The sequence below is a fragment of the Trichogramma pretiosum genome, unplaced genomic scaffold (assembly GCF_000599845.2).
Source record: "Trichogramma pretiosum strain Unisexual culture from Peru unplaced genomic scaffold, Tpre_2.0 scaffold23, whole genome shotgun sequence".
NCBI classification, from domain to species: Eukaryota; Metazoa; Arthropoda; class Insecta; order Hymenoptera; family Trichogrammatidae; genus Trichogramma; species Trichogramma pretiosum.
In genome coordinates, this window is record NW_019641629.1 from 1,334,083 (window position 1) to 1,352,354 (window position 18,272).

An 18,272-nucleotide genomic window follows, 5' to 3' on the forward strand; every position below is an offset into this window, starting at 1 on the left:
CCTCGTTTTTCGACCGTCTGTAATTCCTGCATACACGAAAATTTCGCGACTCGATGCGATATTTTTTTTTCGTCGTCGTTGTTGTCCTCCCACGTCGGGATATAAGTAGCTCGAACACGCGCGCGGCTAACAGAGATTTATCGGTCAGTTATACGTGTGTATACACGCATTGCCGCTGCGTGACTTACTTTTGCCCCCGCGCGCGACACGCAGTTATATACATTTCCTGCCGATTTCTGCGATCGTTTCGCACGTACAGGGTACTTTCAATGAATTTATACATTCGAACTCGCAATTTTTCATATGCAACAATACAAATTTTTTTATTTTTACTTTTTTTTCGTTACAAAAATGTTTTTAATTCTAATAAATTCGCATAATAATAACAATCGGCAACATAGAGAGTGTGTAGATTTAATATTAAAAGCTAATTAAAGTCATGCGTCAATTGCAAAATAAACTCCGCGCGATAATATATAAATCATATGTACAACGATAAACTAATTTTAATACAACAATAAACATCTGTCCATTAAACTGCTCTGTAATAGTGTAATAAACTATGATTTCAAGTAATAACGATTTTATAAAATAATAGTAATGATAAAAATTATAATAGACAATATTAAAAACAATATAGCCGTTAATACGCTTAACGTTTACAATTAATAATCGGTATATATACAATTTTCTTTCGTTTATCTAAAATTATCAAGTTTGTCGTTTGATAAAAAAGAAAGGAGTAACATAAACACCTCGTAATTCGAATTATATAATATTTACAAACAATATTTATCGTATTTTCGTGGTGTTAATGAATTTCGCGTCGTTTCAATTTGTAGCTACGTATTTAAATGCGTTACGATAGGAATACCGCAATTACGGCTATTCGATAAGTTGTCAGCGTCGAGTATGATTTTACGAAGGAATGAAAAATTGGTAAATCGATGCGTTTCAATTCTTTCTCTACGCGGACTGATTCGCGAATTGCTCTATTAAGTGTACGATCGTACGCTATCTTTTTTTCGTAAGATACGCGTGGGCTGCGTTTATAATAATTGTAAACTTTGTCACTCATGTGTGCAGGTACTAGTGGCAACGCTTCTACAATCTCGTGCGCGTGTAGTAACTTTTTTTTCTCCTCGTCCCTCTTCTTCCCTTGGACCGAAAATTTACTTCGAGAGCTCTAGGACGCGTTGGATTGTTTTAAGTTTTCGAATTAACAATCACAGCGAGAAGTAATGAACAAATAAAAATCAACAAAAGTATACGCGAACAATTCCATGTTGGATTTTCAAGCGAGCTACAGGGATCACAAGTTACATCGTTTTTTTTTTTCATCCTACTTTCTCTTCGTGTAAAAAAATAATAATAATAATAAATAAATAATCGTGTTTTCTGTCTGTACAGTTTTTACAAGTGTGGCACGTGTTGTTCGTTGCGGCGGGGTTTTTTTTTCGGGATCGACGACAACAAATTAATCCATTCATTGGTATACTCGTCTTCCACCTCCTCAGACCCCGGTGATGCTGTGCAGCCACGGCTTGAAGTAGGTCATCCTCATGTAGACGCCCGGCAGATAGGGCGCGGCGCACTTGATGCCGTGCGACACGGTGCCGACGAGGATCCACCTGCCGTCCGGGCCCTGCAGGCTCAGAGGACCTCCGCTGTCACCCTGGGGGGAGAAAAAACAATTTGATTACAATCGTGGCAGTTAAAGTAACGCGAGTTTTTTTTTTTGAAAAGTCCGAAACTTAAAAATTATTAGGATTTGAGGTAAATCTGTTGTGAATTTCACGTCCTAGTAGTTACATAGGTTACCGCTAGATGGCGTATGGCCAAATTCTCGATAACCAAAAGAAAAAAAGCCGGTTTTAACATACAAGTAAGGGAAATGTTCAAGCAAAGAGTCAAAGCAAGCTAATGTAAATCATCGTGTGCTCCATTCAATTAATACCCAAACTCTTTATGTAGCGTGATAAGTACTGTGATTATAATTGATCGATTTTCTGTACTTAAAACTTCGTATCGAGAAATGTATTTAAATTTTAAGACAAGCGCCTTGGAATGATTACGATAAACATGAAAATTATATCATTGTATTTGAAATGATATGCAAAGGCCTAAAAGTAATTCCCTTTGTATAAACTAAAATGCCGATACAGAGTAAATTGATTTTCACATTAATTCGTGAATCCATGCAATTACAATATTCGTTGACAAATACTAGAGATTCAAGATCTGTGGGTTCGTATTGTGCTTGAATTATCGAGCAAGAACGTGTCTACAGTGACAATTCGATCAATTACCTCGCAGGAGTCCTTCTGTCCGTTCGCGTAGCCGGCGCACATGAAGCTGTCGAGGATGAGCTTGGAGTGTCCCGCGGTCTGGAACATCTCTTGGCAGACCGAGTTCTCCATTATGGGCACTTTCACTTCCTGCAGCACCGACGGTACACCTCCACCTGCGAGACAATGAAATATTTCATTACCTCGGGCTATACATCAACGCGATGATTAAATCATGCGAAAGCGGCACTCGACAACTCACTGTACTTGAGCCGACCCCATCCCGTGACCGTGGCCATCCTGTTCGTGTAATCCGTGTCGTCGTCGGGCATGCAGATCGGCACGATGTGCACGTCGAACTGTATCGGTGTCTCGAGCTCCAGCAGGGCCAGGTCGTTCTCGAAGGTGGCCGGGTCGTAGGCGCGATTGACGATGACGCGGCGCACGTTGCGCGTCACGCTGCGCCGGGACTCGAGCTCGCCCGATATGTCGAACTCGCCGAAGACGGCCACCAGCGAGGCCAAAAATCTGTATTCACGCAACGAGAATCGATCGGTATACAACAATTTTACGATGATGTAATGATAAAAAAAAATACTTACCCAGGCTGACAGTGAGCGGCGGTGATGACGTACTTGTCGGTGATGAGGACGCCGCCGCACTTGTTCTTGGTGAAGAGGCCGAGCCAGGTGGCCTCGCGCACCAGCACCTGCCAGGGCCACTCGCCGAAGGTCGCCCCCTTGCCGCCCACTATCCGGCCGCTCTTCATCAGCGGCCTTATTCCGCAGACTGCAATAGTACGCGAATGTTATCGATCGAGATATAGTTAATTGATTGCCGATCGAAATTCAGACTCACCCGATCGAAAATCGGCATTGGGCGTGATCTCGGGAAAGAGCGTGGTGAGGTCCTGCGGCCTGGATATCGTCGTCGCCTCGAAATTGTAATCCTGCGACGGCGGCGGCAGGGTCGTCAGTTTCTTCAACGGTTTCGGCCGCTTCGTCGGTCCCGTCGACGACGTCGCTATCGTGGTCGGTCGTCTCGTCACTACCGTCGACGTCTGCTGCTGCGGTCTCGGCCTCGCCGTGGTGAGCTTTTGCGTGCCACTACCGGGCTTGGGCGTCGGCGTCGGCCTGCGATTGCCCTTGATCGTGGTCGGCCTCGTCGTCGCCGTGGGTCTCTTCGTCACGGTCGTTTGAGATGACGAGGACGAGGCTGGCCTCTTGGTCACTAAATTCCCGCCGGTCGTCACGTTTTTCGAATTGTACACGACGTCCTTGAGATTCTGGAAGTTACCTTGGAGCGACTCGACGATCTTGCTGACGAACACGTCGACCTTGTTGTTGAGCTCGGCGTCCTCGACGAATTCGGGCGCGACGAGGCCCGGCAGCTCGGCCGGCTCCACCGGCGTGGGCGGCTTGTCCTGATTGTGCGAGGCGCCGTCGAGCTCCGGATGGCGCACCGGCGGGAAATTGTTCACGTCGTCCACCGCAGGCGTCTCGTCCTCGCAGTTCGAGCTCGTCGTCGACGGATAAGCGTTGTACAGGCTCGGATCGCCGTCGGACGACGTTGGCGAGCCAGGCTCGTAATTGACGCTGCTCCAGGTCGTCGTGGGCCTCAGATGGAAGCTCGGCTTGTCCGACCACGAGGTCACGGTCGTGTAGATCGTCGGCCTCTTGGTGACGAACGAGGGGCTTACCGAGGGACTGCTGCTGCCGCTGGTGTAGTAGCTGCTCGATACCGAGGAGCTGTCGTCGAGGCCGTGGATCGTCGTCGTGGGCCTGGCCGTCGTGCCGTCCTTGATGCCGACGCTGATTACGCTCACCGAGAGGACTTGCTTGTTGCCCGAGATGACGGTGCTTATGTTGTGGGTCAGGCTGGCTAGATTCGGATTCTTCGTGATCAGGCTCGGCCTCTGGGTGCTCGAGGACACCTTGTTGTTGTTGTTGTTGTTGCTGCCGATGCGCGTGGGGGTACTCGAGCTCGGCACCGTCGTGTAGTCGGTGTTCAACGGGCCGAGTACGATGACCGTCGGCGCGGGTGGATTCGTCGTCGGTCTTCCCGTATATTTATGACTGCTGCTACCCTGTTGATAGGTGGTCGAGGACGACGGATAAGACGAGGAGGACGTCGAGTAAGACGAGGACGGATACGACGAGGACGTGGGGTAGGCGGACGTCGACGACGACGACGACGCAGCGGGCTTGTAATACGAGTAGCTAGCTTTGGAGGGCTCGGTGCTCGAGGCCGTGTTGTAGTGATAGTAATTCGAGGGCGTCGACGAGTAGTAGTTGTTCTGATAGTAGCCCGACTGGGTGGAGCTCAGACCGGCCGGTTTGGGCGTGATGTTGACCACCGAGGGCGGTGGCGAGACAGACGAGGCCATCAACGACGGCTGGCCGTAGTTGCTCGAGCTGACCCAGTGATAGGTCGTCGTCGGGCGCTGCGTCACTGGACAAACAAAAATCAATATTACCGATTTACCGATCGTACCGATATCGCGAGGAGTTTTTTGCGCGTCGTATAATGTATACTTACTCGAGGTGGTGTGCTTGGGATTGGTGTCGTTGAGCAGGAGAGAATTGATGATGTGATTGATGGCGATCTCCTCGTTGTCGAAGCCGGCCTGCTTGAGACTCTCGTCGATCTCGTCGGACTGCTCCGTGGGGCTGCTGCTGCTGCTCGTAAAGTCCTCGCCGTGGCGCGTCGTCAGGGTCGTGAAAGTCGCCGCCGGCTGGCTCGTGGGTGTGACGACCTTGGTAATCGATGCCGTCGTCGGTGGCCTCGGACTCGTCGGCTTGGCTTTGCTGCTACCGGGCATCGGACTGCTGCCCTTTTTACTCGGCGGACGATTCTTCGTGCTCGGCTTGTTGTCGCTGGCGAAACTCGTCGCGGGCTTGAGCTTCGTTATCAGAGTCGCCTTCTTCGTGGCCGGAGTCGACACGGTGACGACGGGACTCGTGACGGTGACCGTCTTGGGGGTGGTGGGCGAGTGTCGATATGCACCTTCCTCATCCTCGTCTTCGTCGTCTTCGCCGTTGTTATTATTGAACGAGCTGCTCGTCGACAAAGAAGACGAGGGGCCGAAGTTCAGGGTATCCGTCGACACGACGATGTTCTCCACTCCGGCCGGCTGGAACAGCTCGTCGGGATCGTAGCTGTTGAGCTTGTCGCCGATCAGGATCGTGTCGGCGTTACCGTTGTTACCACCACCACTACTACTAGAGTTGTTCTTCTGGAGCTTCTGCGAGAAGAGGGCCGGCAACTGGTCCACCGGGTCGACGATCTGTATGATCTGATTGTTGAGCGAGGTCGGTATCGGATCGAGCTGGCCTCCCTGATGATGATGCTGTTGCTGCTCCTCATAATTTTCATTGGGATCGGGATGAGTTATGAGGGTGGGCAGCTGCAGACTGTCGAGTATGTCGCCGTTGCCCAGCAGCGAGGAGAAGCTCTCGTCGAGATTGTCGAGGTCGACGTTGCTGTGCTTGGTATCGGTAGTGCTGGCCGTCGCGTAATTGTAATGCGTCTTGGTGGTCGACTGCTGCTGCTGCTGCTGGGGCTCTTTGGTCCGCAGCAGATAGCTCTTGGTCGTCTCGTAGGGCACCAGAGCCTCGATCGGCGTGCCATCCTCCTTCAACAAAATCGGCAGCTCCGGCACGTGATCGACCTCCTGTTGTTGCTGATACTGCTGCTGCTGCTGCTGCTGATGGACATTTTCGTGGTACTTTTGATCGTTGTCGGGTAATTGACAGCACGCGCCGAAGAGAAAGCCGTCCCTGCAGGAGTCGACGACGACGCCGCGTCGCCTCGTGCACTCGTCGTTGAACATGCAGATCGGCGGCTTTCCACCGGGCCTCACCGCTTGCAGAGCTGAGCTCGACGACGGCTTGCATGGCTTCGGCGTTATTCGATATCCGCCGAACGTTCCTGCGCACACACGTATGAATAATATCGTCACGTCGAAGTGAAATCAGATTTTCCGCATATTATTATATGTATAACGCAGCGGCTTCAAAAAGTGTTACACACCGCGCCGCAGTATGGTCCGCCGCAAAACTGCAAACGCGCATGCACTCGACCACCGATGTACATATATACGAGAAGGACTCTCGTGTAGTACCGCGGAAAAACGCAAATATTTTATTTTCGTAAATCGTCCATGCGTACTCTTTAGACATGCAGCGCATACATACACACGGAGAGAAGTCTTTAACGGAATTTTATTGTTCTCATGCTTATTTGAACTTTCTAACCGCGCGCGCGGTTATATTGTATGTTACTAGGTTAAAGACGGAAACGAGGCTTAAGCGCGCAAAAGTTTTAAAAGGCTAGCGCCGAGCGAAAAGTGTCAAAATATCTCATATTTATACGCGATTAAGAATTAAGCCGGTAAACACGTATTTTCCAACCTCGAGAGCTGAAATACAAGTACGTGCGCGCGGACGGACTTTTAAACGCGCGGTATAATGAGCATATATACGTACACGGCTGACCTTTTTAATTGCATTGTACGCGAGTACGACAGGGAAAACACGGAGAGAGAGAGAGAGAGAGAGAGGAGAGATGTTATCGTCGCCGAGTGAGAGTTTTCATTAATCATTATTATAAATATCGTGTTTTTACCTGGCTTGTTGGCCTGTAAGGTCGCGGCCGAGATCGATTCCAGCACGACGGCCAGCAGTAGTAGAACGACCACCACAGGCAGCGCAGTCACTCGGCGCATCGTCATCTGGAAAAAAAAAAGAACAGAACATTTCTTCGTTCAAATCGATTTATAATACGGCATACATGGCTGCTCGACTTATGCAAATTTTTCATATTACTATAATACTATAATACAACGAGCGGGGCCAATTCGCCGGAGCGAATTGCGATATACGATGCTCGTGCGCTCGCCGAGTGCAAAGAGGGAAGGAGTTATACACAGCGAGAGAGAGAGAGAGAGAGAGGTGAAATCAACGAGACGAAAGAATCATGTCAGTATATCGCGCGGTTAACTGATCGCGAGTCGTTGCCGTCGTCGCTGCCGATGTTCTTTCTCTCTGTATACAGCAGGAGAAATGACACGGTAATGTGCCATAATCAGGTGGGCCCGAGCGCGCGTATTAACCGGTGTAGCAGTCGGGAATAATCACCGAATCATGCGGCATTTTTTTATCATTCGAAACAAGTCGGTAGCGATATAATCCATGTTATTATACACGATCGTTTCTCGAACAATTAACGCTACGCACAAAGTGGCCATTGCCGCAGCCGAGTGGCGCGAATTTTACGCTATATAGCTTACTCATCTGCGAAAGTTTTTAGTGTACGTATGTATACAACAAACCGAAAAATCGCCGTCACCTACTTTTTCCCTTCTCCGGCGTCCAAAAAAAAAAAAAGAAAAAAAAGGAAGAAGAAAAAAAATCCAACAACGGGCCAAACAGACGTACGCATTATTATGTGGCCATGGCTTATCTAAATAGGCGTCCTACAAAACGTATACACGTATTATATTTACGTGAGCCGGCCGGCCGTTTTGCGCTTAGAGAATATAACGTATAAAGGCTATTCATTAAATATATGAATCCTACGCGAGGTATTACATACGCGCGAAAGCTTATATAGAATTTAAAAACGTTAACGAACGTACGTAGCTGCTCTAACGGCTAATAAACTCAAGCGCGCGCAAAGAGTTTCACATTTTTTGACGAAAAAAAAAAAAAAAGAAAGAAGAGGAACACACACGAGAAGTCGGTGAAGCGCCGAAATAAAAACCGGTAAATCACGCTCTGACACATTTTCGTGCGTCGCGTACGTTATGAACGTCGTGGTACCCGTAAATGTGCATATACACGACGCAGTGGTCGTTGTTTGCCCTCCGGCAATTTAGAGAGGGATAATAAAGTAATTCGTTTGCGCGCACAGATCGATCGTATATACGATACGCGTGGTACAGATCGGCGGTAAAGTGCGCAATTTAATGGCCCACATGCGCGAGCCGATTTCGTGCCGATTTTCCCGTGTTCGCGTGCACTTATTCGGTCGATATATATACGTACGCTACACGCGTGCTATATATTTATACCCACATGATCGCGCCGGACTCTCTGCAAACTATATGTCATCTTCGAGACTCGGCGATCCGAGAGAGAGAGAGAGAGAGAGGAGAAATCCACGCGCTTGGTAACGGTTAACCCAAACCGATTTATAAATTGTCCGAATGATTTGCCTAGGCGGCTATGTGTGTGTATAGCTGTTTATTACGCTTATTGATTTTGCGCGCGCGCGTGAACTCGATTATTATAAATACTCTCTCGACTGCGATTCATCGCCGTGTCGATTTTACGATATTCGAATCGAGGAAAAGTCGCAGTTATAGATGTACATATACATTTCTCTCCGGATGCATCGTGGCAAAAGCTCCGCATTCCGGCGTAATAACATCTTGAAAACGCAACTAGGCAGTGAGAGAGAGAGACCCGCAGGCGCAGATCGTATACATTAGCGCGCGAGATGCGCCGCGACCGGAGTAAGGGAAAAAAATTCGTACTACTGTGCCACACGCGCTCGAAACGGAGTGCACTATACGCGGAGATTATGTACCAAGTTGCAATACTGCACACCTCGATGTATATATATATACATAATGCGAAGCTGCTAAACGCGCGAATATACATATAGACGATTATGCGGACTCGTTAACAGCTCTCTTAGAGTGAGAAGACGACGAAGGAAAAAAAGGAAGAAGACGAATGAAGAAGAATAAATAAAAGGCCCCTACGGCGGCGCCCGCGAACCGTTAGGCTTCGTCCGTGAAAAACTTGAATGAACATTAACTGCTTTGGTATACGCGTGCGTGAATATATGCAGAGCAAATAGCCACGCGCGAATACGCACTTATGTACGTACTGTTCATAAAGCCGCAAGCCGATCGACAGTGTGCGCGTTTCGCGAAATTTTAGAGTCGCCACCGCTGCGTTACCAAGTACGATAATCGATGATACATGTATATCAGAGGGGAGGGGGGGGACCTCCGCGCGCTCATTGTCTCGTAACGGTGGCAGCTGGCGGTGGTGCTGTGTGTACAGTTGCGACGAAATAGGATCGCGCTTACCGATCTCATATACGATACGCGAGCTTTTGGTATATAATATGTTAACGCACACGTGTGCACCGGATCCGAATACCGATCATCCTACATAGTCTAGCTTTCGCACCTACACACACACACACGTGTATGAGAGAGAGAAATCGATTTAAAATTCGTCCTGCGCGCCTCTACGATTGCGATATATAAATATATATACAGGTACACACAGGCGATCGGCCTGCATAATAAATACGTATTATCGAGCGGTGCATCGAAACGTGTATACGTCGAAAAGTTCGCAGTCCGAGGCACTCGCGCATATAGATCGGCCTGCCTACCTCGTGCCGCGCGTTACGGTACATGTGTGCCGTGTCTCAAGTATATACGTACACATACACACAGGTAGCGATCCTTGCTATATATATTCGAGAAAACTCGTCGGAGCATTATATATATATATGTGTGTGCCGATCTTGAACTCTTTTTCCTTCGGCGCGGCTTATTGGCCTTGCCTCCAACATCATCTCGCGCATTTGAAGTAAATATCTCTCTCGCGATACATAGCCGCACCAATTGCTCCGGTCGATTTAATGCGCGCACACGCGTAAAACTCTGGCGAGATAGGAAGAGAGAGAGAGAGAGAGAGAGAGAAAAATGCACGTACACACATACACGCGTTGGGGCATGCTGCACTTCAGCGTGTCCATGTGGCCTACTACGTTATGCGTGCTTTCTCCGCGTAAAATATCCGCTGCGCTGTGCAGCTCGCAGCTCGTAGCTCGACTCTCTTCGCGCTTCGCAGCTAAAAAGATTCGCGCGCCGATTTCCGATTTACGTCTGTATACTTTTTATTTCTATATATATATATATATATCTATATGGTTGCGCGCGTGAGCGTCACGCAGCCGCGCTTCCGGTTGAACTTGAGAGAAGAAGCAAAAAAAAAAAAAAAAAAGAAAAAATACACAACATCCAGCGCGCCGCATTCCGAGGCTCTTTACTGGGTCAGAGGTAGTGAGAGCCCTTCTTCTTCTTCTTATTTTTCTTTTTATGGTGTCTTATATGCGCTGCGGCACTTACCTTGGCTTTGCCGATTTTCACTGCTGCTGTATACGACGACGTGACTTCCACGTTGGGCCTTTGTAATAAAAATTCGACGACGACGACGGCGATGTATATAGGAAGAATATCTAACTGTATAAACAGCGAGGATGAGAAGACATAACTGCTTACTTCCGCGCCTGGATCGCTCTCTCGACTCTTTCGGCCTGATGTCTGTGTGTCGGAGGAAACAAGCTCGATCGATCTCTCTATCGTCGCGATCGTGATCGTCGCTGCTCTCAATAAAATCCTCGATAAATTCTGCTTTTAATCTTGCTCGAAACACCGCGCACTCTCGACATAATTAATACCGATCACGTGTGTGTGTGTGTGTGTGTGTGTGTGTGTGTGTGTGTGTTTTGTCGAAATTTCGGGAAAAACTTCGCGCACTCTAAACTATTTATACGAGAGCCTCTCGAGCTCCGATGCGGCAAAGATCGGCACGCGCGCACACACATGCGAGCAGTGCTACTGCTACTGCTGCTGCTGCTGCTCTCGATCCGATCCGATCGGCTGTCAAACTTGCCGCGCACTGTCAAACTTGCTCGTCGCTCCAAGCGCGTCGACCTACCGCCAAAAAACTTGAGAGAGAAAGAGAGAGGAAGGACGAGCGAGATAGAGATAGAGGAAGAGGAAAAGAGGAAGAGAGAGAGAGAGAGAGAGAGGAAAAGAGAGAGAGAGAGAGAGGCTGACTGGGATATATGAATATACACACTCTGCAGCCAGGGAGAGTCGCGCGTGGCAAAAGTTCTATAATATAGCGCTCTATCGTCCAGCAGCGCACTCGCACACGTCTTTCCAGGTAAAGAAGTGCGCGCCGAGTGGTAATTGGTTTCCGGTTTCTTCGACTGCGGCTCGGACGACGGAGCGACGAAGCGACGACGAACGACGACGACGACGTGCACAGCCACTTCTTCTTCTTCTTCTTTCTCGCACACTCTTTCGGTCGGCCCGCGTCGTCATCTACTGTGCACGGAGCTGCCTGCGTATGCGTGCTGGATGCGGCGGCAGCTCCTCTCTCTCGCTGCTATACCTCCTTTCTCTCCCTTCCCTCTTTCTCCTACTACTCTCTCCTGCTTGCTGTTGCTTTGCCCGCGAAACGTACCACGATGCCTATATAGGCTCGCGCGAATCTAATCCTTCCTTTTTCCTTCGAGCTCGAGCTATAGATCGGTGCAATTTTAATCTACATAGAGAGAGAGAGAGAGACTAGATATTATGCTGCTGCTGCTGCGTTTATAAACTCTCTCGTCGAGTCGATAATTTAGTCCGAAGAGCGATCGCCTCGAGTCAGCCTATATTTGCGCGTATATAAGCGAGAGAGAGAGATAAGGGAACGTGACGTGCCGATCTCCTAAGCAAAAGTATAATCCTATGTACGTTTTATAGGCACGGCAAGAGAGAGAGAGAGAGAGTTCCGTATCTGATTAGACCGAATCAACCTGTCGCAGCGCAGGACGACGACGATCAGAGATGCAACGTCGAGATTTTCGAGAGAGATCTGCGCAGCTAGTAGTAGTACTATAGTAAAAAGACTCTCGAAGCTAGAGAGAGAGAGAGAGATTAAAGGATGAAAACGTGATTTTATAGTAAAAGAGAAATGCTCCATTCAAGCGAAACGGCTACGGCGGCGGCGGCGTCGAGGGGCAGTTTATAGATATATATCGCTGCGCGCGCTAGTGAAAAGTGAGTGCATTCCAATTTCGCACGGATATCCTTGCGGCTCTATACACATAAAGAGTACGAGAAGATCGAGAGGAGCCACGGGGCTGTAAGGAGATCATTGGCTAGCTCTCGCCTCGAGGAAATGCTGCCTGCCTGCCTGCCTGCCTATATATTTATGCTCCGTCGAATAGGCGCCCACTTTACGCCACTTTCCGCCTTTTCCGACTCTCGAGACTCTTTGTATATATACGATACGATGTGTATGTGTATATAAATTGGCCCCGCTCGCTAAACCGACGACGATGATCGCTTTTCGCGCACACACACGGCTTTTAAGCGCACGCATATACGCGCGCGTGTATACTTACACACGATGACGATGATGATGATGATGATCTGCAATTACGCTTTATGGCGCTGCCGCTGCCGCTGCAAAAAGGTCAAAAAGTCGGTACGCAACATACATACGTTGCAAAATGCGCATAAGGTGGTCTTTGTGGTGGAGGAAGAGGTATAGGTAGGTGAAAATATGAATCGTGCCTCGAGGCACACGCGCGGAAGGAAGCAATACCACGTACATTTGCGCGTCACCACCGCTGGGCTCGAGGCGTATACATACAGTACACAGGTAGTAGTAGTAGTAGTAGTAGCAAGTATACAGCAAGTACGTACGTACGTACGTATACGAGCGAGAAAAAGAAGCAGCGGCGGCGGCAGCAGAGGAGAAAGCAAAGTGGGCCAGAGCTCTCCTCTCTCTCGCGCGCGCGCGCGCGCGGCCAGGTCACGATCGCCGTGAGGCGGAAGGAGGTCCCTCGCTCGGCTCACGACAGCGACACACTGTCCTACACTCGGTACCGCCGCCGTCGTCGTCTTCTTACTACTACGACTCTGCTCGTACACTCTCGACTGGCTATATAGGATAAAGGCACGCACGCGAGCTCGAGCAAGCGGCTACTTGTAGCTCCGCAGCAGCAGCTGTGTATGTATCGTATGTACGTGCAGCAGCATCGGAGTGCAGCTATATATATATATATATATATCGCTAAACTTCATACTTGGAAGCACACGTAGTGGCAGCAATACGTATATCGCGTGTTGCAGAGAGTCCCAACTTTGTACTTTATAATGTGTGTATGCGTTGGCTTTAGAGTAGTATCCTTTCTCTCGGGCGCGCGATGATCCACCTCGGGGCAAGCTATATTACACGTATATTTTATAAATCCATGCGAGCTCGCCTCGAGTCCCCAAGCGCGGCGGCCTTTTAGTACTTTATACTACTATTACTACTAAGAGAGAGATTGTGCTCTTGACACACATGTCGCCGAAAATTAAGTTTACAAGTGCGGCGCGTGCGAGAGAGAGAGCCGATTTTTTCGCAGCTTTTATCCTTTTTTTCGTATTTCCCCGTGTAGCTGTGCGATATAATGTAGCAGCCACTACTGGTGGTATATACTTATATTCCATGTATAATACGATAATAGTCGCGAGCCGATCGCTGCACCTCGTATATATACGAGGGGATCTATTATTTGTATCCCATACTTAAACATATTTGTGTGTGTGTATACGATGATCGGCTTTGGCTCTTTCTACCGCTCGGCTACCGCTGCCGCTGCGGGGAGAAAAAAATCTTTACCTACCTTTCACCGTTTTGACAAGAGAAACAATTTCAGGCACGAATGGCATTCTCTCTCTCTCTCTTTTAGCATGATTCTCCTCTCTCGAATTGCTGCTGCTCTTCAACTGCACATAATGCACACGGTGTACTGCTGCGTGTCCCATTAGTTTATACCTTGCAATTGTGTGCGCACTTGACTCTGAATCGTGTCGCGCGAGAGAAATTAATATCCCGATCGTTTTCGTGTCTCTGTTCTCTTTCTCATCGGAGCAGCGAGGGGTCTTTATTACAATGGCGATTATTATTGAGACACTCGTGTGCCGATATCAACGAGGCCATTATACAGCACATTGTATTGATATATAGATACTTGATTTTATTAATACAGCTCTGTACACATAATATAATATATATAGCTAAGCTTAAACAGGTACACACGCATTAACATAATACTAAAATGCTAATAATACTGCTATACTATACAACAACGGCAACTAAAAAACGTCGAAGATCATAATACAGCGCTTATTTGGACTATTTACATATTTACAAAAGCCACACGGCGATCGGTTCGCTTCATACCGATCTCGCAGTTGGCTCGCGTGTACGGCACAAACGTGTACACGCCGCAAACATCGCTGCGGCCGCGCAGTGAAAGCACATCGCGTACCGATTTATTATATATTACAAACAATAGCCGCGGCTGCTGCGAGCATCGATTTCAGCCGATCGGCCGTACGTATACGAAATGGAAAAAATACACGGCTTTCTCCTAGAACATCATCTGTCGGATCCAGTCGCGGAACGCGGAGACGCGCGTGTAGACGCCCGGCTGATTGGGCTCGGCGCAGCCGATGCCCCAGCTGATGATGCCCGCGAGCACCCAGCGGCCGTCGCGCGGACGCTGCACCACCAGCGGACCTCCGCTGTCGCCCTGTTGCAAAAAAAAAAGACAAAGTAAATAAATGAATAAAAGATAAGCTGAAAATTTAGGGGAGAAAATCGGTAATAAGACTCTATGTACCTCGCAGGAATCGACTCCACCCTCGCCGCCGGCGCAGATGAAGATGCCGGGCACGGACTCGTCGTAGCCGGCGCTCTTGTACATGGCCTCGCAGCGACGATTGCTCATCACCTTGAGGGCGGCTTCCTGCATCACGAACGGCAGCGGCCCATCTGCGAATCGCACGCACAAAATCATTAATATCATTATTATCGACGTTATATTATATTATCGCTTACATTCGTCGATGAGTCGTCCCCAGCCGGTCGACCACGCGGTCCTGCCCACGTAATCGTCGTCGTCGTCGGGCAGACAGATCGGCACTACATTCGGCCTGAACTCGTCCACGGGCTGCCAAAATCTCATCAGCGCCACGTCGTTCTCGAAGGTGCTGCGCTTGAATCCCTCGTGCTCGATCACCATGCTGATGGCGCGCTCCTCATACGGCAGCGGCTCGTCCTGCCTCTCGAAATCGAACTCGCCGATACGGACGAGCAGCAGATCCGGCGCGATGTTGTAGGTGCAGTGGGCCGCGGTGATGGCCCAGTTCTCGTTGAGCAGGGAGGCGCCGCACTTGTGCTTGTAGGTCTGCTCGCGCTTCACCCAGACACGCAGCGAGACCTGCCAAGGCCACTTGCCGAAGGTGGCCTCCTCGCCGCCGATGATTCGAGCTGTCGGCTGCTGAGGATACAGTCGTCGACCGCAAACTGCAATAAGACGATTTATGGTTTTTATCGGGTACTTTATTTAACTCGATAACGATATCGTGTCGATTTACCATCTTTGTAATCGCTCATATTTATCGACGGTAGTTCCGCATCCGATGGATTCAGCCACGACGTTTCCGTTGTTGTGGTTGTTGTAGTGGTAGTAAATCCAGCTAATCCCGGCGTGCTTTCACTCGTCGAAACGGTGCTACCGCTGACTGGCATTTCTGGACTTTTTTCACTCGTCGTCGTCGTCGTCGTCGTCGAAAGCGTCACGAATGCATTTTCAGAAGTGCTCGAAATCTTATCGGTCGTAATTTCAGGATTAATATTCGTCGCGAACGCGTCGTCCGAATTCACGGTAGTTTCACCGATCGTCGTCGACGCCACTACTGACTCAGTTGTTGTCGTCGTTGAGATTGCTCCACTTTCGATTTCGTTTCCTCCTCCTTCAAAAAAAAAAAAAATGAAGAGCGTGTTAATATTTTCAAATGCTCTAGATATTACGTAGGTGATTTTCGAAACTCTTCTCTGCTTCCGCTCGATAGAATACAAAACAAAAATCATATATAATATAATAATCCTACCTGACGTTGGGGCAATAATCGTCGTGTAATCTTCAATCTCGGCGCTGCCGATAGTCGTCGTCGTCTCCGTTTCTAAGCCGTCGTCGTCGCCCGTGAATGTAGGACTCGTTGTAGCTGCCGGAGTTTCACCGGACTTTTCGGAATCCGTAATTCGGTTAATTCCGCCGTTGTCATCGTGAGTGTCGGCGTCGTGAGTCGGCGGCTTGTTGTACTTCTTCTTGTCGCCCGTAATCGGGTCCACTCTGTCGACGTTGCCGGAGATGTCGTTGCTCTCGAAGATGCTGCTGCCTTCCGTCGTCGTCGTCGTCGTCGTTTTGTCGTCGATTTTGCAGCAACTGCCGATGAAGAAGTAATCGAGACACATGCCGAGATGGGTGCCGTTATTTCTGGCGCAATCGGTGGCGAACATGCAGGCGCCGATCTCGCCGGTGCTTCGTGACGCGCACGGCAAGTGCCTCATGCTCAGCAGCTCTGCAAAAGGAGGATCGATTATTTCGTCGTAGTTATATCGTGTTGTGCGGAGAAAAAAGACAAAATGATAATCGACGAAGAAATGAAAAGTAAACGAGAAAAAGAGACTCACTCGTCGTCTGCGGCGGATAATCGCTTATCGGGCCCGCGGAAGCCGGCAGCAGTAAATTGTACAAGATCATGCCGATCCAAACGATTCGCTGCCGATTAGGTCCCATCTGTAAAAAGGATTTTTTCCGTCAAACGAAAATGTTCTGTGACCTACATTTTTGCTCGAATCAAAGGAGGAAAAAAATTCGTATTTATTTTGCGTGTTATACATACAAGAGCCCGCTACTTCTTCGAGCAAATTAATATATAATATAAATTTCTCGGAAGCAAGAGGCAATGACTCTCGATCATTTTAAAGGCACATAACGCGAGCAAAAAAAAAAAAAAAAATAACACGCGTACTTTGCGAGCGCGTGAAATTCGTAAGGTCTGAATTTTTAGCAAAACCCGTTACTCGCTGAACGACGCGCGAGCGTAAACTCTTTCGCATACAAAAACATAGCTGTCCGTGAGTAACGGACAATATGCTACAAAGTTCGCCGTATTAAAGAAAAAAAGAAAAAAAAAAGTTACGAATACACAAGGTGAATGTCAAGGTCAAGAATTTTGATACGAGTTTTTTTTTTGCGCGCGCGCGCGACCTCGACCGCCCGCGGAGTTCCCCAATGGAGCCAAACGTGACTATCGAGTTAATGGCGATCGCACGATCGGCGCGCGGATTTATAAAAAAAATCCCTAATTCAAGGGAATCACGCGCGGAAGTAGGGTAAAAATGAAAGTTTTCAAATCCATTATCTGGAGATTTCTACTAACTATCGGTGTCCGCGCGCGGGCACAGATTCTATCTCTCTCGACCGTAGTATACAGCTTTTTTTTCTTCCTTCTGGCTCTTATGGGTCGTCATGGTATATACGATATCAATCGAAAAAATACGTATAGTCGAGATCTCGGATAATGACTCGAGGGGAAAATTTTCACTCTTACACTTGCTCCGGCTCGCGGTATCTCCGCGTCGTATAATTCGGTAGTAGTACCAAGAAATGGTTTGATTTTTTTTTTATTTACAAAATGATTACCAATTCACGCGGTAATAACTATCATACTAATAATAATTGCTGTATGAGTTGTAAAAGAAAAAAAGGAACGTAATCAAAATTCCATTTGACCTAATTAGCCATTTCTCTCGGAGGCGATAATCGATCGTTAAGAAGAAAAAGAAATCGAAGGAATTACATAATTAGCAAGTAAGACGTTTGATTTCTAATTGTGTTAGTCAAGTGTCGTAATTACACATAGGTAATGAGCATAAGAAGATGCGAGCTTGAAAATATTGTCCAAAAATTTTTTTATTCAAAGATTGTCATTCGTACTAAAATCATAATACACATGTGTTTATGGTTTTTTATTACATTGAAAACAATCAATTTTTCGCCTATACAGATAAATTTACGTTTTCAACGGAGGAGCTTTTTTAAATAAAAAAATTGCAAGGGTAATTTTTTTGCATACACTATCTCGTAGATAAAAACAACGAGTACGCGGGAAACGTCGAGTAAAATCAGAAAATATAAAAAAAAAAAGTTGAGAAAAAAACCTTGTAGACTAGCTGGAACGCTTCAAATTTTCACACACACACACACACACCTCTCGTTATTCTTGACATAAAAAATTCGAACGAGGAACGATTCAGGTGGACCCGAATG

General features: G+C 48.0%; 2 protein-coding genes across 2 annotated transcripts; both read right to left on the reverse strand.

Annotated features, from left to right (window-relative positions):
* Nucleotides 1–1,513: 1,513 nt before the first annotated feature.
* On the reverse strand, nucleotides 1,514–7,109 carry LOC106654573 (probable serine/threonine-protein kinase nek3). Its single transcript, XM_014374497.1, has 10 exons — nucleotides 7,080–7,109; nucleotides 6,915–7,020; nucleotides 5,902–6,218; nucleotides 4,827–5,835; nucleotides 4,430–4,739; nucleotides 3,147–4,369; nucleotides 2,891–3,077; nucleotides 2,551–2,816; nucleotides 2,310–2,464; nucleotides 1,514–1,675 (listed from the first exon to the last, which is right to left on the reverse strand). Exons 1-10 carry the CDS (start codon nucleotides 7,107–7,109, stop codon nucleotides 1,514–1,516), a joined length of 3,765 nt encoding a protein of 1,254 aa, XP_014229983.1.
* A 7,413-nt stretch (nucleotides 7,110–14,522) lies between these two features.
* LOC106654574 (serine proteinase stubble-like) lies at nucleotides 14,523–16,736 on the reverse strand. The gene is made up of 6 exons (XM_014374498.1): nucleotides 16,631–16,736; nucleotides 16,048–16,518; nucleotides 15,532–15,909; nucleotides 14,993–15,460; nucleotides 14,775–14,926; nucleotides 14,523–14,684 (listed from the first exon to the last, which is right to left on the reverse strand). The coding sequence occupies exons 1-6, from the start codon at nucleotides 16,734–16,736 to the stop codon at nucleotides 14,523–14,525; spliced, it is 1,737 nt and encodes a 578-aa protein (XP_014229984.1).
* Between the last annotated feature and the right edge of the window lie 1,536 nt (nucleotides 16,737–18,272).